The sequence below is a fragment of the Apium graveolens genome, chromosome 2 (assembly GCF_009905375.1).
Source record: "Apium graveolens cultivar Ventura chromosome 2, ASM990537v1, whole genome shotgun sequence".
Taxonomy (NCBI): Eukaryota; Viridiplantae; Streptophyta; class Magnoliopsida; order Apiales; family Apiaceae; genus Apium; species Apium graveolens.
Genome location: NC_133648.1, coordinates 266,479,798 through 266,505,909, shown reverse-complemented (window position 1 = coordinate 266,505,909; position 26,112 = coordinate 266,479,798). Strand labels below are relative to the sequence as shown.

The 26,112-nt window shown below is 30.8% G+C and overlaps 1 protein-coding gene across 3 annotated transcripts; it reads left to right on the top strand.

Moving 5' to 3' along the window:
- Nucleotides 1–426: 426 nt before the first annotated feature.
- LOC141708454 (alpha,alpha-trehalose-phosphate synthase [UDP-forming] 1-like) lies at nt 427–21,323 on the top strand. Of its 3 annotated transcripts, none has more exons than XM_074512097.1 (18): nt 427–734; nt 11,051–11,503; nt 11,643–11,740; nt 11,867–12,255; nt 13,542–13,656; nt 14,282–14,383; nt 15,203–15,353; nt 15,446–15,534; nt 16,234–16,282; nt 17,082–17,182; nt 17,889–18,076; nt 18,346–18,463; nt 18,646–18,825; nt 18,907–19,029; nt 19,108–19,195; nt 19,734–19,864; nt 19,956–20,054; nt 20,618–21,323. In XM_074512097.1, the coding sequence occupies exons 2-18, from the start codon at nt 11,119–11,121 to the stop codon at nt 21,014–21,016; spliced, it is 2,805 nt and encodes a 934-aa protein (XP_074368198.1). In that variant the 5' UTR covers nt 427–734; nt 11,051–11,118; the 3' UTR covers nt 21,017–21,323. The 3 variants fall into 3 exon arrangements, with proteins under 3 accessions (XP_074368198.1, XP_074368200.1, XP_074368199.1); XM_074512098.1 differs by lacking the exon at nt 427–734 and adding an exon at nt 10,575–10,748; XM_074512099.1 differs by lacking the exon at nt 14,282–14,383.
- The last annotated feature ends 4,789 nt before the right edge of the window (nt 21,324–26,112 follow it).

The window sequence follows — 26,112 nt, the reverse complement described above, 5'->3', positions numbered from 1 at the left end:
TGCTCGTGGCAAAGAAATAAATGCACCATCAAGAGACGTCAACTAACAACGAAAGTGGGCAAATCATTTTTGCACCTGTATACAGGACACTGTACCGATCGTCCATACAATTTATTAGTAATTTCAGAATGTGATGCTATTCTTGCAGTAATCTGCAATGTGATAATAGGGTTTTACATATCGATGTTTTGCCTTAAATAAAATCTTGCCTGATGGCTGATGGTCGCCTGTACTACATGGATACTGAAACCAAACTCATGGAAAAGAGTAAAAGACCCTAGAAGTCGAATTTATAACCACGTTCAAGGAGTGCAAAAATTCAACCACCGTACCGGTTCTTTATTGGACATCGGTGGAGTGAACTATTTAAGAAAAGGTTAAGGTCTTGATTTTTTTTTTTAAAGCTAAGAGTTGGTCTCTCAGACGTAAATAATAATAATGATCAATTTTCTTCACCAACTTATTGGTACCCAAAATATTACAGTAAAATTTTGTATACTTTGAAATCTTGTTTCGTAAGCTCCCCCCACTTGTATTTATCTCTCTCTCTCGTCTGGGACATTTTGATAATTCTCCCGTCTAGGTAAGAGCGCACCGGTCTCACCACCGTAGATATTTAAAGTGCTCTCTAGTTGCAGCAGCTTATATACTACAGCAATATTAACACAACCAAAATCGAGAAATATTAAGTTGAATCATTACAGACTGCTTGGTTCAGCTATCGGCAACCAGAGGTAAATATTCAAGCTGATCTTTTCTCTCTTTAAATCACTTGTCACTTGTCTCTCTTGTGCATCTGGTAATCAACTGTTTCATTAACGACACTTTATAACATTTGGAGGAAACTGATCATGCTATAGATTGTTTCTTCATCGTTCGGTTCACAAACTTAAATTAACAAACTGTTTTACTAATATACTCGAATTTCTGCATTAAATTGAGGGTACAATTTACAAGTTGTCACTTGGCGAGTTCGTTGTTTATTTGAATTTGATGAGTAAGTAGGTGATTTCTCAGGGTTTAGTTCAAATTGCAGGCTACTATAACTATGAGCGTGTTGTAAAAATCGGGAATCGGTGAAGATCGGTTGAGCTACCGATTTAGGATTAATTGAAAATCGGGATTAATGGGAAGGATTAATCGGAGTAAAAAACGGATGTATTATAATATTAAATTATATTTAGTATATTATTATCATTATATTATTTATTTATTAACAAATATATATTTATTTTATCATAATTTCTATACTTATTCATATTTAAATTAATATAATATTTTAATTTTAAAAAATATTTATATATACTCCTATAAAGAAAAATTCGTAATAATTAATCGGATTTCAAATATCGAATCGGTCGGATACTTTGTGGAGGATTAATCGGGGACTAATCGGTTGAATCGGGAATTTTTAGAACACTGACTATTAGACTCCAACTAAACTCCTATTCACTCCGTACCAATTTTTTTTTTTTTTTGACTTTTTTACTGTTCATGGTAAGCGATTAACTACTAATTTATATCAAATCTATAAGATCAAACATAATCATGAGTGATTTTGTTAGATTCGTATTTATGAGTTCTTTAATATAATAAAGTTTTAATATTTAATACTAATACAAAATTAAAAATATTAACAATTAAAAATGTGCATCGGCAAAGGTGTCCAATACAAACGGGAAACATTTTTGGGGAAGGAAGAAGTACTACTATAAGATTACAACCCTATATATATAGGGTAATAGAGATAACCCTGAAGCACAGGACCATGCCGCATAAGAGCATCTCAAGATACTATTCATCTCTACTCTAAATATAATATATAATACTAGCTTTATCCCCGTGGAATGCACGGGATATCTTATAAATATTTTATATGAATTTTTAATAATGAATAAAATTAATTTATTTTTTTGAAAAATTATAAAATGACATCTATCACTCTATTTAGTTGCTAAAACTTATTCTATTAATATTAAATTTTTTATTTTAGTTTTCATTTTATTTTTTGCTTAAAATTTTACATCTTTCTAATTTTAAAATTATTAAATTTATACATATTCACCTATAAATTTATTATACCATATACAATTAAATTTTTATTTTTATACTTTACGCCGATTATGTATATGATATAATACAATATTAAGATAATGATAGAAAATATGAGAATTTATAATTATCATAAATAAGTTGATAATATTATTTTTATTAGTATTAATTTGGATTTATTTACTTTATTTACTTTACTTAATTTACTCATAAAATTTATATTTTTTGTAATTTTTAATTTATTAAAATTTTATATTTTTGACTATAATTTTCAGATGGTGAATATTGTAAATTTTAATTTACTTTGTCTAATTTTTCATATTAAAAACTTTTTAATAAAAAAAATTGTGGGTGAATTTTAGTGTGACGTCTAATTAAACGTGAATTCTTATTTTATAGAGTATGTATACTATTTTTATTATATAAATTATCCTTCTTATTAATTTTTCATTTTAATGACGCCTGTGTATATAAAATATTTAAAATTTTGTTTATATTGTTTTCACACCTAATATATTTTTTGATTTGTTTTTTGCTTTTTAGTTATTTTTTAATGTAATGTTTGTTTGTTATAATATTTGGTGTATTAATTAATGGTGACTTCTAATTAAACGTGAATTCTTATTTTATAGAGTATGTATACTATTTTTATTATATAAATTATCCTTTTTATTAATTTTTCATTTTAATGACGCATGTGTATATAAAATATTTAAAATTTTGTTTATATTGTTTTCACACCTAATATGTTTTTTGATTTGTTTTTTACTTTTTAGTTATTTTTTAATGTAATGTTTGTTTGTTATAATATTTGGTGTATTAATTAATTAATATAATTTATTTGTATATTTTTAAGTTTTTTTGTTATGTATTTGTTCTTCTTATTTTTGTTTGTTTGTTTCTTTAACTTCTTTTGAAATCTGTTTGCAATGCACAAGATATATTATAAATATTTTAAATGAACTTTTAATATTGAATTAAATTAATTTATTTTTAAAAAAAAAATATAAAATGGCACCTCTAACTCTATTTAGTTGCTAAAACTTATTTTATTAAAAAAAAATTAGTTGTTGTATTGTTTTTTACTTAAAATTTCATATTTTTCTAATTTTAATATTATTAAATTTATACATATTCACTTAATAAATTTATTATACCATATACAAATAAATTTTTATTTTTGTACTTTACGCCAATTACGTATAGGATATTATACAATATTAAGATAATGATAGAAAATATTAGAATTTATGAATTATCATAAATAAGTTGATAATATTATTTTCATTAGTATTGATTTGTATTTATTTACTTTACTTGCTTTACTCATGAAATTTATATTTTTTGTAATTTTTAATTTACTAAAATTTTATATTGTTGATTCTATAAATTTTCAAATGGTGAGTATTGTAAATTTTAATTTAGTTTGTCAACTTTTTATATTAAAAAAGTTTAAATAAAAAAAATTTGGGTGAATTTTGGTGTGACTTTTTTTTTTACAACTTAATGTTTATTGTGATTTTTGTGTTTCTTTTTTTAGGTTGATAAGTATTAGGATTTTTTTGTAAATCTAGTACATATATAATTTTTTGGTGGTGTTTGTTTGTTTCTTTTCTCAGTTGATAAATACTCCCTCTGTTTCATTTTATCTGTCGCTTACTTTTCTGCACACATCTCAAGATTAATTGACCGGAAAAAAAAATTTAAAGATTATTATTTTAACTATGCGGTCAAAGCATCTGAGTGCAGAAAATTCAAGCGACTATTAAAATGAAATTATTAGGAATTTACAATGAGACCATACCATCTTACAATGTGTATCCAATAAACTCTTTAAACATGCTCTTAGGTCTAAAAATAAGGAGTATAGCACAAAATGAAACTCTAAGAGACCCTTAAGGGCTCTTTAAAACTCTAACAAGCTCTTCTCACTCCTCTCTTTTAAGAGCAATTAGTAGCTCTTAACTTATATTTTATTAATAAATTTTGAATACCTACCAATTATTACACAACTTTTGGTCATATGGAATTGATTTATTAATAAATTATGAATAAAGAGCTAATATACAAACTATTGTTGGAGTTTGACACATTAACATACTATATGTAATAATTTCTTAAGAGTTACTTTTTTAATATTATTTTGAAGAATAAGTTAGGAGACTCTTGGAGATGCTCTTATTCTCCAACAATACTCTTTATATGAACTATTAATTAATATTTTAATATTAAATAGAAATTGAATTCAGAAAGAACAAAAGATAGTGGAAGGAAAAAGATATTGTTTTTATTAATATATAATATAATATTGTTTAACGGTGGAAAAGAAGCTCTTAAAAGAGAGTAGAGAGAGAAGACTCGTAGTGAATTTAAGAGTAACTAAAAGTGGCTTGTAGTAAAAAAGATCATCCTACATCTCAAATTTTAAGTTAAGAGCCAGGTTAAGAGGCTATCCGAATTCGAAGATGCTCTAATCAGACTACTTTAGTTTAGGTTCTTGCAAAGACTCCGGCTTCAAAATTCTATAAAAAATTATTCTCAGCTGATTAAAAATCAAAGTTTAAACCAGAGCATATTTTTTCTTAAAATTCTTAGATAATAATTTATGTGATGATGGTGTTTGGGTGCTTTAGAAGAATCTTTGAAAACTTTTGGATGCGCAGAACATAAATACAATAATAGCATTAGTGTGTGTTCCCGAAGAGCAGTATTACCCCAAATAGCAGAGGAAGTGAAACTGTAAAAGCGTTGAATGACCTGAATGTAGCAGTAGTAGAGTAGTATACACAGCACAGTACTCTCCTAGAATAAAAATGTATGCACCTGAAAAGAAGTGGACCCACCATGATGAAGGAAGGAGGATCATATATGAAAGTAAGATTTGCCCGAATCGCATCAAACTACACCCAGCTAAATCAAATGGCTGGAAATCATCATCATCGTCAAGTCATCTGCGCGATTAATTTAATTTATACGGGGTGTCCAACAACATAGGTTGGCATCCACTACTCGTGCTGCATAACCCCAACATATGATTCTTTTTCATGTGAAATGACGCTTGCCCCCCACCTTCAATTCCCCTCCGGCATTCAAACATTTTTGCTGTGTTTTCGTGTTATGTATACTAGATTATAGCCCATGCGATGCGGGTCTTGGTTAATATTTATATATTTTAAATTTTATTTTATATAATTTTATTAAAATTTTATATAAATAATTAAATACTAAATAATGATTATATAATTATAATTTTAAGTTAGATTCAAATAGTATAAATAGATAAGATCTTATTCAAAATAATGTAAATATTTGTTGTTGGTTAGTGAAATTTGAATTTGAAAACTTGTATGTATCTTTATAAATAATATACATGTTTATTGTTAACAGTATTCGAACCTGAGAACTTATATGTATTTTTATAAATAATAATATAAATGTTTGTTGTTGACGGGATTCGAACCTAAAAAATTGTGGAGTGCATTTTTTTAGTATGTGCATCTAACAGCTCTAATTATTTAATGAAGAAGATCTGACGGTGATGATATAAAGGGATAACCAAAATGAGAGATCAACCAAATTACAAATTATACCCCATTCAGGTTATTATAGTATAGTATAGATATGATTAATATAAATATTAATTTTATAGAAATATATTTTTTATTCATAACATTTTACTGTTATAATAGCAATTCCAACCGTGTAATTAGCACATATACATAATTTCCAAAAATAATCTGGCTCCAACGGGTTCAACCTGTTAGCCATAATTATAAAGTATGAGAATTGAGTTGCCATTTGTTGATTCCTTGCATGTCTTCTTTATGACTATTATCCAACTTTCTCGTTCTAATACCTCAAGACCCTAGTCCCAAATCCCACCACATTTACCAAAATTATTACTAAGCACTTTATATATTTATTTAACAAAATTATTTATTAAAATTATTTTAATAAACTACAAAATAAAAAATTCATAAAAATAAATAAATTCGTATCTACCTCGAATTGAATTTAAATATAATATAAAATATATATTTTAATATTTTCATGTCGCCTCACCTCAAATTTAAATATAATATAAAAGATATATTTTAATATTTAACTAATAATTAATACCATTAAATACATATTTAAAATATGATGATTAAAATAGTTATTCATTATTATAACTCATTATTTCATAAGTTACAAGTTTGATTTTGTGTATAAGTTACAAAATCCTATTTATTCACTAAATTGCATTCAATGTACCAGTATATTGAATTCAATGTACCATCATTAATGCTCAGGTAAGAGAAATGTCTTAATATAGCGTTGAAATATAACCATTTGAATTTGAAAATAATATTAAAATACTATTTTTAAAATATAACTAACCATTATAACTAACAATAGCACATAATCTTACAGGTTCATCAAATTTTAGTTAACCATTATTTTATAATATTTTAGCTAATCATTATAGTTATCCCTTGGAGATGCTTTTATTTATAAGTACTATGTCATTTTCTATTTATTTTATAAAACTATACTTTTAAATATTTATCATTAGTGAAAAGGATTATACAATATTTCAATATAGACATTATCATAGATGTGGTCGAATAAAGTCGAACACCGCAATATGAGTTTGACTAAATAGTTTGGTTTGATTAAATAGGTAAAAAGTTAAAAATTATTAAATATTTATATAATAGCACAAATCTATATTACTTTATTAAAAATAACACAATAAAAGTTTAGGTGATAATCGGTCTAGTCGACGTAATTACAGTAATATTTAAAATAAAACACTTTTATAAATAGATAAATATTCATATATAATTATAATATTTCTAATCATTTTCGTTAAAAAAATAATATATAAAATTCACCCGTTCGGGCTAAACAAAATTATAATATTAATCCAATTTTAAATAAAAAATTAAAAAACTACATATGTTAATTGGATTTGAATAACTGGGTTAAAATAAAATAATAAATATTATTGATCCTGCTAAAAATATTATATTATTGGACCGTATTATAACAAAATAAAAATTTGAAAGAAAATTCATGGGGTCGATATAATGTCATCAAGCTACCGAACGGACTAAATAAAATTATACTATTGATCCAATTTTAAATAAAATATTAAAAAAAACTACATATAGTTAGTTGAATTAAAGAATTGGGCTAAAATAAAATAATAAATTTTATTGATCCCGATAAAAATATTATATTATTGAACAAGACTATAACAAAATAAATTTGAAAGGAAAATCGTAAGGTCGGTATAATGTCATCAAACTAAAACAAAATAATACATATTATTCATTCGGTCTAAAATAAAATAATAATCACCCCAGAATAAAATAAAATTAAAAAAAAATATTAAATATAATTAGCTGTATTTGGTTAATATAACAGGTCTCACGCTAACATAATTTTTTTTGTTATTGACACATAAAATTTTATCATTAATTCGGGTTTAAACATATTAACCTAAAATAAATCTAAATATAATTAGTTGTATTTGGTTAACAAACTACACAACTAATATACTATTGATATCACTTAAAATTTATATTTTAATTAAATATAATTATCTTTCGTAAACAAACCTATAAATATCAATAAAAATAAAAATTTCAATTAGTATATTATTTTTTTAAATTATAGTATAACTAACTTATACACCTATGTGTATATTAAAAATCATTATCAAGTTATATTATTAAAATTTGAAATAAATAAGTTTCATAGCTTAAATTTTTTATTTCAAATTAAATTTAAAAAATTATGTAACATAAAAAATAATTGATATATCGCACAAATTTTAGGCTAATAAATAATAACATAATAATATTCATCATCATATAAGTTCGATTAGGCTAGCAAAACTCAGGGAGTAATTTAAAATTTGAGCTCTGATCCATAAATTATTCGAGTTGGAGTTTGGTTAGATTGTTAACTAGTCTCTCGAACGTCATATTTACACCTCCTATTATAAATATAATATTATTACGTTGATTGGTGTGCACATTTCAATTTTTTTCCCAAATATATTTCTACATCTACGTATGCTGCCTGCTGAGTTGGATTAACACGTGTTTCAAATAGAGTGGAAGTGCAAGGGGAAGATATTTCCCGTCACGTGACTATTTACATAAGTTCGTGAATGATACAGCTGCACCACTTCGTTTATTTTATTTTAATTAAAATACTTTATTGCATACGGTAAAACCTCGATAAATTAATACATTTGGAATTATGAAAATTATTAGTTAATTAAAATATTAATATATTGATAAATTAATAATTTATTAATTTATCGATATATTGATAATTTATTAATTTATCAAGATATATTATTTAAAAGTTTATAACATATACAATTCTCTGAATAATAATTTATTTTCATCTATTGACTACTTTAATTAATATTAGGAAATATTTATTAATTTAAGTAAATCGAAAGAATTCACTTATTTAATTAGATTATATAAAGTCTTGAAGTTCTCAAATTGATTAGTCAGAGGGTTATTTTTTCTAGACCAACAATAATAAAAGGGGCCTTATTTAATTATTTTTTTTGTCAAATTTATAGCAGATTTCATTAATAACATGAAAAAAAACTCAATAGAGACAAACCCCCAATTGATCATGCAACCAGGTTAAAAAATAAATAGAAGAACTAAATAATTAGCCTCTTTGTTTCCGGATTGCTTAACTGACTGAATAAAAATATTCTGAAAATTAAAAATGAAGATAATGGTTTCTCGAGCGATCCAGTGTGCATCTCCACCGAACACAGTAGTTTCACAATTGACTCTAACATTAATTCCATGGATAGTACAATGTTCAGAGGACTCAGTTGCAAAATCTGAGAGGGCCCTCGTGTTATGAACAAAAATATTTTGTGAGAGGTGAGCACATGCGATTTTCACTACCGTTCCAAAAGCACCCTAACTATCTAACTGCCGGACACCAGCTATAAATCTGCCGAAAGTGTTGTTGATGCGAGATATCCAGATCTCCCAATATACCGTAAAATCCATTTTCAACACATCGCATAAAGCGAGACACATCGCACAAAGCGAGATAATCAAACACATAAATAACAACTCAATTAAATGAAACGAAAAAGAACCGAATTTTTGAACAAAATCCGATATTTATTGAAAGAAAGTTAAAAATAAATGATAAAAATGTTGTATGGATGAAGAGAGAGGATGGATATAGAGATGAAGATGGGTAGAAAGGGTGAAGAAAGAGGTTTGATAATTAGGGTTAAAGGAAGATGGGGCGGCCGACTCTCATCGAGAGAGAGAATTAGGGCCTTATTTAATTAAGTACATAGTTAGAGTAGTTTCACGAAAAAATATCCTTTAATCAACAATTACATTACATAATTTCCTCCGTAACATAAACATAATACATAGCTCTCTAATGTATTAAGAAAGACGACATCAATTTTAAAAAGAACAAGGTTACAATTGAGACTTATTAGAAAAGTGCATCCTAGAAATCTATAATTTTAATTTAATATGTAAGTATTAATTTATATATTATATGGGAGTTATATGTATTAATAAAAAAATATTATCTTATAAATTTAGCGAATTATTGATTTAGTATAAAGGCCCGGCTCGGAATTATAAGAAATTATTAATTTAACGAGGTTATTAATTTATCGAGTATTAATTTATCAAGGTTTAACTGTATATTTGAGTAAAACCCGTGCGATCTTCATTAATTTTCTATATTATTTAAAATACTAATAATTTTATTAAATCTTTACCTTATTAGTATATTTATAAATAATAATATAAATATTTATTATTGTCATGATTCGATACTGAATCTGGGGTCGCGTATAAATAATAATATAATTATTTGCTGTTAGCGGGGTTCGTACTTGAGAGTTTTAACAGTGTATAAATAATAATATAAATATTTGTTATTGGCGGGGTTTGAACCTAGAAGCTTGGTAGTGTGCATTTTTTTAGTATTTAAATCTAACGGTCCTGACCACTTGATTAAAAAGATCCGACGGTTATAAATGGGGATAACCAAACCAACCAAAAAAGGGCATACCAAATTATATTTATGAACCTAAATACAACTAGGACCCTTTATTTGAAAACATTGTGATAAGTAGCTTAAAATCTCGTGAAACTAAATTAAAAATAATAACAACAAAGAAAAAAGTGAAGAAAAAGAAAAAAATAACGAAGATAAAAGCAAGTCTAATAGCACCAAAAAAATATTTCTAATTTCTTATAAATTAATTAGGTATCTATACTACTATATTATAATATAATAAACAAAATAGGGCATAATCTGGTTCAAGTTATTTCCTAATTTTAATTATTAAAAAAAATATTATTATATATCCGTTAAATTAATAATGCACCGTTGTTCCATTTCATTTCACCGAGAAATAAAAATAAAAACACAAATAATCCTTATAAATTTAACTCTACTCAGAATCCAACAAATATATAGTATATAATCAGGGAAAATGAACAGCAACTTGTGGTGTGTGTCACCTGCATGGTTGTAAGTCTTCTGTCTATGTCCGCTGCTTAGTACTTGCACAAATATCGACAAACTCGCGTACATACAGTTTACTCTCAAAAACTTTCATACAGTATATAAACAAAGCTCCTGTTCCCTAGACAAACCATCTATTCCATCACATAATTGAGGTGAGTTGGTGTTCTCTGCTTCTTTCATTTTCATTTTAAATTCTAGTTTAGCTTTTTATCTGTATTGAATTATTTATTTTTACTGAATGTCTTACTTTCACTTGTTTTTTTTTATTTTGGTATGTACTTGTAAATGCATATTTGTTTGTGATTTCGATACTATTATTCTCTTTTGTATTGTTGTAGATATTTGAATTTTTGTACATTGTGTACTTGTGTTGAACTTGATTATGATGTGATTGTTATTGTAGTTGATGTTTTATTTGTTGTGTAAGAGTTTAAATGTAATCATGTCTGTGTAGAGACTAGAGATACTTTGTTGGAGATAGGAGGAGTTGTGTTTTAAGAGGTTGTCTGAACAGCACACTATATGCCTGGGAACAAGTACAATACCAATTCATCCACTCCGTCCAATCGAATAGAGAGGTTATTACGCGAAAGGGAGTTGAGGAAGAGTAACAGGGCTTCTTATTCGAACGAGACGAATGGCGGTGGGAACAGGAGTTCTGAGCTTTCTGATGCTGATGGCCGTTCACCCCAAGGAGATGGTTCGAGAAATTCTTATGTAGAAAAGTATTTGGAAGGGGCTTTGGCTGCTCATGCACTTGTTGATGGATTTGAAAGGCCTGATGGAGAGCCTTTTAGACAGAGGCTGTTGGTGGTGGCTAATAGGCTTCCGGTGTCTGCTATTAGGAGAGGAGAGGAGTCGTGGTCATTGGAGATAAGTGCTGGTGGTTTAGTGAGTGCTCTTCTTGGTCAGTATTGCTCAACTCTATTTTCGTACTTGTTTTCTTTTTGATGTTGTCTACTGTATGTTCAAAAATGTTTTTGTTATCATTGCTTCAACACATTCAAATTCTACAAGACTAATTCGAAAATGTGGCAATTTTGAAGGTGTGAAGGAATTTGAGGCAAGATGGATAGGTTGGGCAGGTGTAAATGTTCCAGATGAGGCTGGGCAGAAGGCACTTACGAAAGCACTTGCGGAGAAGGTCCAGTTGTTTAACTACCTCTTTTTTTTGTCTTTGTACATCATTTTGCGTTTGTGGCATGAGGCATGGCAGTTTTGATATTGGCATTTGTAACACAAAATATGTTAACCCCTTTCCTCTGCGCAGAGGTGCATACCTGTATTCCTCGATGAAGAGATTGTTCATCAGTATTATAATGGCTACTGTAACAATATATTATGGCCTCTCTTCCATTATATTGGACTTCCCCAAGAAGATCGTCTTGCCACAACTAGAAGTTTCCAGTCTCAGTTTGATGCATATAAGAAAGCAAACCAAATGTTTGCTGATGTGGTGAATGAGCATTACGAGGAGGGTGACGTTGTGTGGTGCCATGACTACCATCTAATGTTCTTGCCTAAATGCTTGAAAGAATATAACAGCAAGATGAAAGTCGGCTGGTTTCTCCATACACCATTCCCATCTTCTGAAATTCACAGGACCCTGCCATCTCGATCAGAGCTGTTACGTGCTGTTCTTGCAGCTGATTTAGTTGGGTGAGTATTTGTAGATTTAATTTAATGGCTTGAAATTATATCCATTATCATAGCATAATAGTCAATTGTTGATTACACATCCTAGGATGCGCAACTGCAACGTGGTTGTTAAAAAATTAGGATTTTGTTATTGATGGTTACGGTAACTGTAAGGGAATGCAAATGATGAAGTGGATACTGACATAAATAATTATAAAAAGGACTTGGTAAGGAAGTTACATTAGGGGCTAATTCTGCCTGATAAGATATATGCATGTTCTAGATAGGTAGACCGTAGACACTAGACAACCGTACTATTTCGTATATTATTCAATGGAACACCTGTTAGTTAAGCATTATTGTGCTTCATCTAACGATACTGTGGTTACTATTATATGGATAACCCTGGAAGTTCATTTTAGATTGTTATTTTGCACACCCCGAGTCACCTGAAGTTATGTTGTGCACATGTGTACCTAAATCTGGACACCTTAGGTATCCAGGGGTCAGGGACCGACCATAGAACCCTGTTCAACAATCAATTAGTATAACAAATTAGCTGTTCACTCTCAGGTTCAGCATTAAGGGTCGGAGAAGGGTAATCACTCATTCTTTAAACTTGCGTTCTCATAAGCAAAGAGTTGTCAGAAAGGGGGGGGGGTCCTTTCCCAGTTCTTCTGTAGCTGGATCCTCTGGAACCACAAGAATCCTTAGTTAAAATGGGATTCCAATTCAGCACCTTTTGAGTGAGATGTCCAGGGTAGGTAAATTAGCTCTGTGAAAGCATGGAGATGTCAGTGGGTTAGATTTTTCGGCCAATCAACTTATGTTTGGCTTTTGTTATTTCACATATCAATCTTTATCTTTTTAATTACTTTCAAAATGTCTATTTCAATGTTAATTCAGTTTGCTTTGAATTTTTTTTTTGGTAATTATCATTTAGTCAACGAGGCCATGAGTCATCTTCCTGCATTATACCTTCGTCTTGTTGAACAATTTTTTCAAGTATCCATATGAATATGATGACACAAGTCTTGCGACATGTTGTTAATTAGGACTGATAATACACGATACTATATCTAGAGACACAGTCAAAGTTTGATCTTATCGAGATTTGTACCTCAATCTTATTGTAGACATATCTTCCCTCTAATTGTACATGTACGATAAGCTGATTTGGAGTATCAGTCATATTTTTGCTTAAATTGGTAGCCGTATTACCCTTTGCCTGCTATTACCAAATAGTTGCTTGATTTATTTTTTCGTGTAATAAGTTGCAAATACTAATTTATAATTTCTCTTCTTAGGTTCCATACTTATGATTATGCAAGGCATTTTGTTAGTGCATGTACTCGTATTCTCGGCTTGGAGGGCACACCTGAAGGAGTAGAAGATCAGGGAAGGCTGACCCGTGTGGCTGCGGTATGCATAAGTTTTTAAATCTATATTGAAATCTTAAATTAGCTAAATCACTTCATTTAAGTTTTGTTTCCATTGGATATATATTCTATAGCTTCCTTTGATGGTTGATCAGAAAGGAATGAAGGTGGGATAGATTAAATAAGTGTGAGAGTTAAAGTAGAGATGGATCATAGAAACGCTGAAAGGATAGGAGGTAAAGTTCATGATAGAGTGCAAAATAAAAGATGTTAAAATATGTGAAGGGTGCAGGTGGAAGAAGAGAATGAACACTGATTTGAAAATTGGCCAGATTAGTGTTTTTTTAATTATTGTAGAACTGCGTGATTAAAAGATGGATATGATAGATAAATGTGAACTGAATAACTAGATTTCACCCCATTCGAGTCCTATTTCATTCCAGTTAACCAAAGATGCTTACATACTTAATATTACTCTCCAACCATCTAAAAACATAATTCACTGGGGAATTTTTAAGAAGAGTTAGAGAAGAATAGGGTGGCTTGGGGATTTGTGGGAATCAAACTCTAGCTGCATTCCACACTGGGAGTAGTAGCCTGCCACTAAGCTACTCCGTGAACGACCTCCTACGACATACTTAATTTCTATATAAATTTCTAAATTTCAGTTTCCTATTGGGATAGATTCAGATCGTTTCATCCGAGCACTCGAGCTTCCTCAAGTGCAAGAACACATCAGAGAATTAAAAGAAAGATTTTCTGGGCGAAAGGTACATGTTTTTATAGTTAATACTTAACTTTGTTATGAGAATTGTAATACCTTTCCCTTAGATGCAGGGCCGAGGCACGCTACCGCAGGCATTAGCGGCCACGTTCCCTGAAATCTGAACAATAATTTATTTATTTTTAAACTTTAGCAGCCAAGCCCAATTACTAGCCGTAATAAATATAGCTACCTTTTTTTAATCATTTCCCCCCCTTGAACATAAAAATCATGATGACTGTAAATTTGCCTTTGATTTTCTTTTCCTTTATTATTGTTCATTTTAGTATTCTAATATATAGAATTAGAATTTGTACGTTAGAAGTACTCTTAGTTATAAAATTTGCTAGATATAACAGTTTAGTGGCCTAATACTGTCAATTTGTTCAAATTTACTGTTTACTGTTTTTTTAATATCGTTATTTCAGTTTTTATCTTTTTGGCATATTATGTATTTTGGCTCCCCGTGAAGTCTTAGTCTGGCTCCGCCACTGCTTAAATGTTGCAATAAACTCTGTCTATGAGCAAAAGGATATCCAATGATCTTTAACACTATTACTAGTCTGATTTATAAAAAGTGACTGATAATTAGTGTACAGTAGTGTTTTTTTAAGGGTCTATTACAGAATTTAAATACTTGCCTCACTGAGGATTGAAGCCCTAACCTTTTATTACCAACAGAAGAGGGATATCCGCTATGCTATGCCTTTAAAATAAAATTTGTAGATGTAGTTGATTTAATTCATTTACTCCAATGCATCGTCTTGTTCTAGGTGGGTGTCAATCAAAATTCAACAATTTGTAAGTATGTTACTTTCAATGATAGGTAATGTTAGGTGTTGATCGCCTCGATATGATTAAAGGAATTCCCCAAAAGATTTTGGCATTTGAAAAATTTCTCGAAGAAAATGCATGTTGGCGGGACAAAGTTGTTTTACTGCAGATCGCGGTACCAACACGAACAGATGTTCCTGAATGTATACTTCTTGAATCATTGTTCTTGTTGTTTTATGTTAGTTATACCATCTCAATATGACGTATAAAATCCCTCTTTGATGTAAAATTACAGATCAAAAGCTCACAAGCCAAGTTCATGAAATTGTTGGGCGCATCAATGGTAGATTCGGAAGTTTGACTGCCGTTCCAATTCATCATCTGGTGAGAGTGAGACTTTTTTTTTGCATTAGTCACTGATGTTCACGAGTCTTCAAAGTATATGTGTTCCTGTGTACATGTTAGGTTCATACATTTAAGCTACACTCAAGTGTCTGAAGAAGTTATATCGAGTTTTCAGATTCTTCTAATGTGCAATTTCTGTGACATTGACCATTGTACTTACAGTATTATGATGTAATGTTATATAAGAAAGCATGTTTAGGAATCCTTAGATGATTGTTTCAAAAAAATATTAATGGGGGAAATCAACCACTTATGTAACCTACAGAACCAATGATACAAGTCATGAAAACACTGCACAAGTAATTGATACTTCACTGTTTATTTTCTGCAAAATGTTTATGTGTACCAATATAATAAGCTATCGACCAGTGTGTCTTAGGCCGTAGGTCCTGCATATTCTCGTAGTTGGTCAGCATATTTTTTTTCTTGGTCATCTAAGTATATGTAAAGGTAAATGAAAGTCTAGAAATTGCTTACACAGTCAGTTCTGAAGGTTGACTTCTAGGGCTTTGCCAGAAATTTTAATGTTTTAAAGTTTTTTAATTCCTTGTTTTTTTGAATATTTCAACAACTTTGTAGTAGCATTTTGTACTTTATTCGATAACATGCTTTCTTATATCTACAGTTTAGAGGTCAAATATCATGTCCCAACTCTATAGTATATCTTGTTTAATGCAGGATCGATCGCTCGACTTCCATGCACTGTGTGCACTATATGCTGTCACTGGTATTGATTCTTTTTCTCCAGTTCAACCATTATAATGTCTACACTTTTGTAGTAGTTTACACGTTGTGCATTCACTAGTAAACAACTTTGCTTCAACTTGATAGTGAAATCTTTTTTGTTGTGGGTGTGTATATGTGTGTGAAATTTGTTCTATTACATGTTATTGGCAAGCAGACATGATCCCTCCTGTACACTCTGTAACATTCTCTTGGATCTACTAGGTAATCATTCAGATAAACAAGCTATCCACTATCGACTTCTACCATTCATTAATTTTATTGAATACATCTAGAATTACTTAATCTGATTCATCCCTAAGTGACCTCATGTTCCGTTTTTTTCACATACTATCAACGTACACAGCATCCTGTTTAGGTAGAACGTATATTGACGGGGTCTAGAGTAAGGGAATTGTTAGTCATGCTTCATTAAATATGTCTACTTCAGTGCATTTCGCATAAAAAGTTTGACGGAAATCGGTTCCAACTTCTTAAGCATGTTTACCTTCACTTCAGTACTGTTTACTATCAAATAATTAGAAAGCTCAAAAAATTTATAAATGATGCATATATTTATAGACTTCAGATTTGGAAAGTTTTCGGAACAATTGAAGAAAGAGGGAAAATATTGGAACTAGAAATGCCTTACGTTAATTTGCAAATGTTTCTGTATCACAGTCGCTATCAAGTATATGCAGTGTATAATAAATATGTTGAGTTCAGTCATAGAAATGTTAATCTTTGTTGTAACTAAAGAGATTAAAAGACTAATCATTTGATTTGTTTTTGTTATTTCTCAGACGTAGCACTTGTGACATCTCTGCGGGATGGAATGAATCTTGTCAGCTATGAGTTTGTGGCTTGCCAAGAGTCAAAAAAAGGAGTTCTTGTTCTGAGTGAAGTAAGTATCATTAGCCTGCATTGTGCTTAGCCCAAAATTTAACTCTTGTATGCACATGTGCTGCTGCAAATTTACAATTTTGAGAGTGGACAAAGTGAGAACGGGCTTTGCAATTATGATCTGATATACTTTGTGATCCCAACACACACATAATGTTTTTTTTTATAATTACTTCTAAGTTCAATTAGTAATGATATCTTTCTCAAACTGAAGGCTAGTAAAAAATTTATATATTAAATTTATCTTCTCTTTATTTTTTATTTAATACAAATTTAGAACAGTTATACTGCAGGCTATTGTTCCCTTGTTTTTTCATCTTTTCTAACTTGTTTTCTTAACGTTGTATGTCGTTCTCTTACTAGTTTCTGTAATCAAGTCCATAGTGATAAGCTTATTCTTTATTAATGAAAAATGGACAAATAAAGATGAAACTCTAAGATGTTATAATTATGTGAGAACATGAATTAAGAGGATCCTTCAGGTTTTCCCTCTCATATGATTTCACTGTTTATGGCACTGCGCAGTTTTTAATTTTAATTAGAAGAACTAGAAATACTCATGGTAGTTAAAACTTATAAGGTATTTTAGATGATTTCTGATCCTTTATTTTCCCGAAATTTTGATCCAAGTTTTTATGTGAATGAATGTTTGTTTTTTTTCTTCATGTACAGCCTACACTTTTTTCATATTTTTGGCATGATTGTAGTTTGCAGGTGCTGCACAGTCTCTTGGCGCTGGAGCACTACTCGTAAATCCCTGGAACATCACAGAAGTTGCTTCTTCCATTGGCCTAGCCTTGAATATGAGAGCGGATGAAAGAGAGAAACGACATCAGCATAACTTTGATCATGTTATTCAACATACTGCTCAAGAGTGGGCTGAAACATTTGTGAGGTAATGTTAAAAATAAAGTACCATTCCATAATGTTGTCAAATATGATTCCTTGACATAACTTACTATGCCATCAAAAAAGTATGCCATTTTTGTACAGAGAACAACAATTAACATTTGTATACTTTACAGAAAATCAATAAGTTGTTTGTACATTTATAAAATATATTAGAATTCTGCACATGGTTGTACAATGATTAGATATTGAATAATAATTATATATTTCAAGTCGAATGACTCTAAGTGCAATATCTTCTCTGATGTTTTGTAGTGAACTAAATGATACTGTAGTTGAAGCTCAGCAGAGAATACGAGAAGTGCCGCCTGTGCTGCCAGTAAAAGATGCAACCGAGCACTATCTTCGGTCTAGTAATCGTTTGCTCATACTGGTATATATTACTTCTCTGTGGTTTGTGGCTTTGATCACGTTAATAACTACGAAATGTGACCTAGTATCTGTTCTCTAAAAATAGTATATCAGCATCTTTTGTCTTCAGATTACCTATAAATCTCTTATTCTATTGTAAGAAGAGTTTTTGGTTGGTTCTTAGTGGTGCATTAACATCTATAGGGATTCAATGCTACCTTGACTGAACCAATTGATACACCCGGTAGAAGAGGCGGAGATCAAATAAGAGCAATGGAACTAAAGTTGCATCCAGATTTAAAAGAGCCTTTACTAGAACTGTGCAAAGACCCAAAGACAACTGTTGTTGTAATTAGTGGAAGTGACAGAAACATCTTAGATGAAGTACTTCATCTAACCATCTCTGTAATCTTTGTTTCTTTTGCCTACTGTGTTCTGCTTTGACTGAATTGAGTCCTGTAACAGAATCTTGGTGAGTACAATATGTGGTTGGCAGCGGAGAATGGTATGTTTTTACGAGCTACAAAGGGAGAATGGATGACAACAATGCCTGAGCATTTGAATATGGAGTGGGTTGACAGCGTAAAAGTAAGGAAAAAGATATCCTATATCTAATTTGCACTGAATTCTATATCTGCAAACTGTGTTAATTTGACAACTTTGCAGCATGTCTTTGAATATTTCACCGAGAGAACTCCTCGATCACATCTTGAACTCCGTGAGACTTCACTTGTATGGAATTACAAGTATGCAGGTACTTGTTTGATTCAATATTTTTGTTCATTTCAACTGACAGTTTTATTATTATAATACTTAATTATCTAAGAAGTAAGGATACGGGTGCGGGGATGCGGGTACGTAGTGCGGGGATACATGGATTCGGTAAATAATAATATGGGGATTCGGGTGCGGGGGGATACGGAACATATATTTATTATAAATATATATTTGATGTTATGAATGATGAAATCTATTAACAAAACTTATAGTTCTATATAAATTGTATCAAATACATGATATACGCATCTATAACACAAAAATTTATACTATAATTACTTATATATGTAGTATAAATATTAAAAAATGTATTTTAGTTGAGAATTTTTGAGAATTTTGAACATCGGAATGTCCCCAAGAATCCGAGTATCCGATACGGGGGTGCGTGAGGATACGGGGATTCGTTGGGTGGCCGAAGAATCCCTGCTTCCTAGTTAATTATTAATGTTATCTTCATGTAACTGTACTCTTCACTACAGTTGTGCTTACTAAATAAATGTTTAATTTAATTGCAGATCCTGAATTTGGAAGATTGCAAGCCCGAGACATGTTGCAGCATCTCTGGACAGGTCCCATATCTAATGCATCAGTCGATGTTGTTCAAGGTAGCAGGTCGGTTGAGGTCCGAGCAGTTGGTGTTACAAAGGTGACTAGATTTTACTCATTACCCGCTAATTTTTTAAGAAAGCGATTGGATATTAAATTCAAATTTTTACCATCCCCCTCCCAATATTCAGGGTGCTGCAATTGACCGTATACTTGGAGAAATAGTACACAGCAAATCCATTTCTACAGCGATCGATTATGTCTTGTGTATAGGACACTTTCTTGGGAAGGTACGCTTTGAACTTTAAATCTCAAAGTTTGGATTTGGAGTTTACTTTTAAATTTCAGTTTTGACATGCCTTCTGGCGAGAGAAGATCCTTTTTTTAACTAAAACTTGGGTGTTATTGAACTTCCACTTGCTTCCCTTACACAATAGTGTGACTTCATAGTTCATACCCCTTGAAACTATCTTTGGCTGCTTTGCATTTGGTGCACTAATTACTATGTATTTTCATCCTGTAGGGTATCCCTTTCATCCTTTTCAGAGGAACTATGTATTTTGTTTAGTAGTGTGAGATTCTTAGCATATATAATTATAGAATAGTGGTTCATTACAGAATTTACAGAACCATGCTACTTCAAGATCGTATGCTCTGCATGTGACTTTTAGTCTATCCCTGGACAAGTATCGTATGCCTGTTTTATATAACTTTCGCACACTTAATTGAATTGCAAGTATTTGAAGATCTTAAAATTTTCAACAATTATGCAGTTGTTAATGCCGTCTAATTCTGACCCGATGACCACTGCTTTTGTTTATGACACAATGACCACTGTTTTCATTTGCATCAGGATGAGGATGTCTATACTTTTTTTGAACCAGAGCTTCCTTCTGAATCCATCATCGGTCTTCCAAGAGCCAAAATTAATGATGCATTGAAGTCAACTGGAGAAAGAAGACCTCCTTCAAAATTGCAAAACAGCAAAAGCAGCTCAAAATCATCACAAAATAAAAGTCAACGTCATCCTCTAAACCCAGAAAGAAAGAACAACAGTATCAACAACGGTCAAGCAAATGGGCGACGACAATCATCAGAAAAGACATCATGGAGTGTGCTTGATCTCAAAGGGGAGAATTACTTTTCCTGTACTGTCGGCCGAACTCGTTCCAATGCTCGGTATATTCTTGGATCTTCAGATGACGTCGTTTCGTTTCTAAAGGAATTGGCTGAGGGAGCCTCATCTATGTGACGGACAAGGCATGATGGCTGGCTAATCTTAACATAAATGCAGAAGAACAGACATTAGCCTTGAAATTTCCTCGGATGGATAATCAACTTGACCAGGTTATAAAGGTTGCTCCTCCCTAAGACTACAAAATCTGCTTCTAGCTTAACTGTATTTAGAGTTTAGACCATGATAATCTAGCAGGTGCTGTATGTAGCAACAAAACTAAACCATGGTTATAAGTGTAACAAGTAAATGACATTTGGGATTCTGGTTCGTCTGGGGACTGCATGGGAGTGCTTAATAAAAGTGGTTCACCTTGTTGCCTATACAGGAAGTGTTGCATGTCTTTTACTTCTTAATTGCTTACTACCTTTTTTTTTGGCTAAATTTAATTGCTTGCTACTTACTATCATGGTTCTAAATATTATCTATTTTAACAATTAATCCCCAATTAATCCTCTGCAAGTGACGTGACCGATCCAATTTTTGAAATCCGATTAATTATTATATACTTTTCTTGATCGATATATTGCAAATAAATTATTATTTATAATATAAAATTTCAATTAAATTTAAATAATTATAAAATATATAATGTGATAAATATATATTAATTTATAAATTAATACCAAAATAAGGATATAAAATTAAATATAATTTAAAATATAAAATGCTCTGATTTTTCCTCCGTTTAATCTCCGATTAATCATAAATCAGTATTTTGACCGATTTTTTCAGATTTTCCATTTTTATAATATTGCTTATAAGTCGTGTTTCAATTCCGGTACAGAAAAATGTGTTGTCAGCCTTTGGATTGAACAAGTTTTGTTCTATTTTTGTGCATTAGATCATTACTTATGTTTCAGCGATTCCCATGCTATCAATGGATGTTTTAGGGTTGACATTTACAACTCCAATAAACATAAAATATTTAGGTAATTTACCAAAAATACCACTTTATGTAAAATTATTTGCGATTATACTAACTTCTAAAAAAATTGTAAAATATATTATTTTATTTTGAAAATATATGCAAAAATACGATGTTGCATAATATGTTGCAATTTAATGTAAATTGTACAACTGTTTTAGGTTGCATTTTATAGTGCATCTTAGGTTGCAAATATGGTTGCATTTTTGTGATATTAGTATGGCCCTGCCGGGCACTCATTTGCAACCACATATATGGTTGCTAGCAGTTGTAGAGATGGTTGCAAATGCAACCTCTGTATTTTTACAAATATTTTTTGAATAATAGTATTTTTGCAATTTGTTTTAAAAAATAACAGTATTTTTACAAAAAAGTTATAAAATTTGGGTATTTATGAAAAAAGCCCAATAAATAAATAAATAAATAAATGAGTTCTTATCTCCCGTGCATATTATGGTTGTGTCTATGTTATAAGCTTATATATATATGATACAATTTGTACAAATAAATGTACTAACTACTTACAGATATAAAAAAATGCATATCTTTTATTTTACAAAATGTATGCTATTATTAATTTCAAAAATTTATGTAGCTTATTTTAAATATCGGATGGTTCGGTTTATTCGGTTCGGTTTCAACATCTAACCGGAACCAAACAATCGGTTTCGGTTTTTAATTTTTCGATTTCGGATCGGTTCGATTTTACACCGATCAATTTTCATTCGTTTTAATCGGTTTCGGTTCAGTTCTATTGCGATTTTTTGCTCACCCCCTATGATCTATGGCAATTTCAGCGATTTACTTTCTGTGCCATCTCAAGTTCGAACCCCGTAGCAAATGAGGGGTTGTTTGGTTAGTCAAATTCTGCAATCAGGCATGAGTTTCGGTCATTCCAACTCCATACTTGATATTTAGTTCAAAAAAATAAAATTTTATACCCATTCCTCAAACCCCCATATTTTTTCATACCCAGGTAGGTAGGAAGGTGGGTATGAGGGAGGGTTATGGGTATCAACTTTAATTTTACTATTTTAATTTCTATTATGTAGTTATATGTATATGTTTAATACAAAAAGAAATTTATGAACCTAAATATATTAAAATAATAATAAAATTAATATATTTAATCAAAATAAAGTTATTGAATTAATATATTTTAAATTAAAAATATTAATTCAAGTACTCAATCAAACACATAATATCATATATGATACCTATACTCATACCACTCTAACCCGATTTCTGATTCCAACCCGATACCACATCTTGAACCAAACGATCCCCGAAAGATTTCAAGCGTGTTTTACTTTCCTTAATTATAAAAAAATAATTAAATTTTAGAAGAAAATTATCCTTGAATTTGTATTAGAAGAAGAGAGAAAAAAAATTGCCCGATTGCGAGTTGATCGCTAGGCTTCTCAACGAGGCGGGAAAAATGGAAAACCTACCCCCAACCCGTCCCGAATGGGCCGGCCCGCCTTTATTTAAATGGGGAATCGAGTGGGGAAGGGGATTAAAATTCGATCCGTTTAAATATGAATATGTATGGTACTTAAAACATCTCCAATATTCAAAAACTCTTAGCAAAAAGTTTAGGTGGCATACCATATTTATACTATTATATTAAAGAGGAAACAATAAAAGTTTGGTTGGTAGTCGGTATGGTCACTGTAACTAATATTTAAAATAAAACACTCTCATGAATAGATAAATATTCATAACATCTATCTATCAAAGTTTGGTTGGTAGTTGTTAGGACGTTAACACTCGCTAATAATACACGCAAGTATATGCGTTCGCAAGTAATATAGAATTATTTATAGTTCGTTCCTACAAAGACTCTTTTAATGTATCTTCAATATATGCACTTATGCAACAATGGTATGGTTATTATTCAATGCTAAGATGATAACAAGTTGAGATTGCGTATAACTACGAGATTATGCTAAATAATATGAACTAAGAGACTTAAGGTTGATTTACTTATATAACACAAACATGGGATTCTAACTTCATTAAATATTTCATTCAATAGCTTCTTTGTTCTTAACCTTAGCGTGCAATGATGATGACACTAATCAGATAACACGAAACTAGTAAACGCCAACTTTCGTTGCACGAATACCCTACTACCAGACATCCACAAAAGAGATAGATACTGAATAGACACAATTATATCGAGACCCTATATGTATATAGAATTTGACAACATAACGGTTTAATGCACAAGTTATCTATCATGATTACATAGGGCAAGTAAGATGGTTAAAATTATCTACGAATGATGCATAACAAATACACGAACCTATGCTAGCATGGCAAGTTCTAAACCCCTATAGTCACTTTCGCTTCAATAGAGATTAACACACTATCTTATAAGTTCGCGATGCTCATAAGACGAATGAGCACAACCAATAATAGGATATCATACAATCACCACACAATAAGGTATCAAAATAAATTAACTAAAGAAATCCATAAATAAATCTGTTAGAACCCCACAATAACGATTAGCCCATAACCGAACTCATCATCACCGTGGGTTCCGATGGAAGCATGGTATAATAAATTAAGTATTAAACAAAGTACATAATCAAGAGTATAGGTTCAATAAACAAGAAAACTAACATCCAAGATTATAACTTAAAATAAAGAATCACAAGAATAAACTATATCCTCTTCGCCTTGATTGAATTTGTGCTCCTAGGTCTTCTAACCGTCTTCTCCTTAATCTCTGTTGTGAAAAACATCTTTAAGTTGTCTTTATATAGCAGCCCAATCAGAAGAGAAGTCCAGAAAATCACTCTTATACTTGAAACAGGATTCTCAGCTTTTGACCCGGCGCGGCCGCACACTTCATCAGCGTGGGCGCGCGCTAGCACAGCGCGGGCGCACTGACATTTTGGAAAAACATCTGATTTTTAATATCTTTGCTGGTTCTTAATGGCGATTCACGAAAAAACATCCTTAGCACCTTCCTAACACCAATTTAGTACCAAAGCAATGCTAAATCTCCTCGATCCCTTATCTATGCCTGAAATGCAAAAACACTACAAAAATACATCAAAAACACAAGTAACTTGAATACAAAACACCAATTCAAGCCTTTATAGGACGTTCTAAGGGGACATAAATGCCACTTAACACACCCCAAACTTGAACCGATGCTTGTCCTCAAGCATAAACAGAATCAAAAACCAGAAATAAAAATGCATGAATGCAACTAAATGAATGCAACGATCCCCTCAGAATAACTAAACCAACCGATGAGCAACATCTTAACAAATATAGTTATTCGCACAAAGATCAATCAAATCCCACAAATCAACTTACAAGACAGAAACGTGTGTGTGTGCAGATGTTTAACAGATATACTATCGTAACTAGATTAATAATCATGACTCACTACTCATCAAGGCAATCGCAAGATTATAAATAGAATAAACGCTAAACTCAAAATGACTGACAACACTTCATATCGGAGTTATACACGGATTCACGCTTTTATTTATAACATATAAACAATCACAAATATGCTTATTTGATCATGCAATGAGTGAAGTCCACAAAAGACTTATTCAATAATACCCATGTAGAGAGCGTTCGGTTAGCGGATCCCAGACTATAAAAGCCTTAGGTCACTAAGCACAAAGTCCCCCAAGAACTTAAGAACTCGAGTATTAAAGAGCCCATTCGTGATCAATTATGCATAAACACATATTTTTTTTCCTTTTTTTCCTTTTTTTCTTTTTTTTTCTTTTTTTTCAACAATTTCTGAACGAGTGCGTTTCGCTCCATCTCGTTCAACCCTAGACTACTTATATAAATATGAGCCGGCTACTAGCCATTTGACACCTAGCCACAACAACTAGCAATGAAATTCAATGTTTTTCTTCAATTTTTTAAAATATCCATGTTATTTTGTCATTAAGAGAATATCCTAAATTCTAAATATAAACAAGTGATTAAACCCTGACAAACAAACAAACAAACCATGACCATGATCTAGCACTCAAGCAACCTATAAGACTTAGTGAAATTTTTATTGCTTCTAGCATGCAAATCAACTCGATAGGACTTAATATCACTATACACGACATCACTACACTAGCATCAATATCACAAATCAATCGGTAAAGTAAACTTAAGGGATCATGTTATAATGCACATGCAATCTATATGC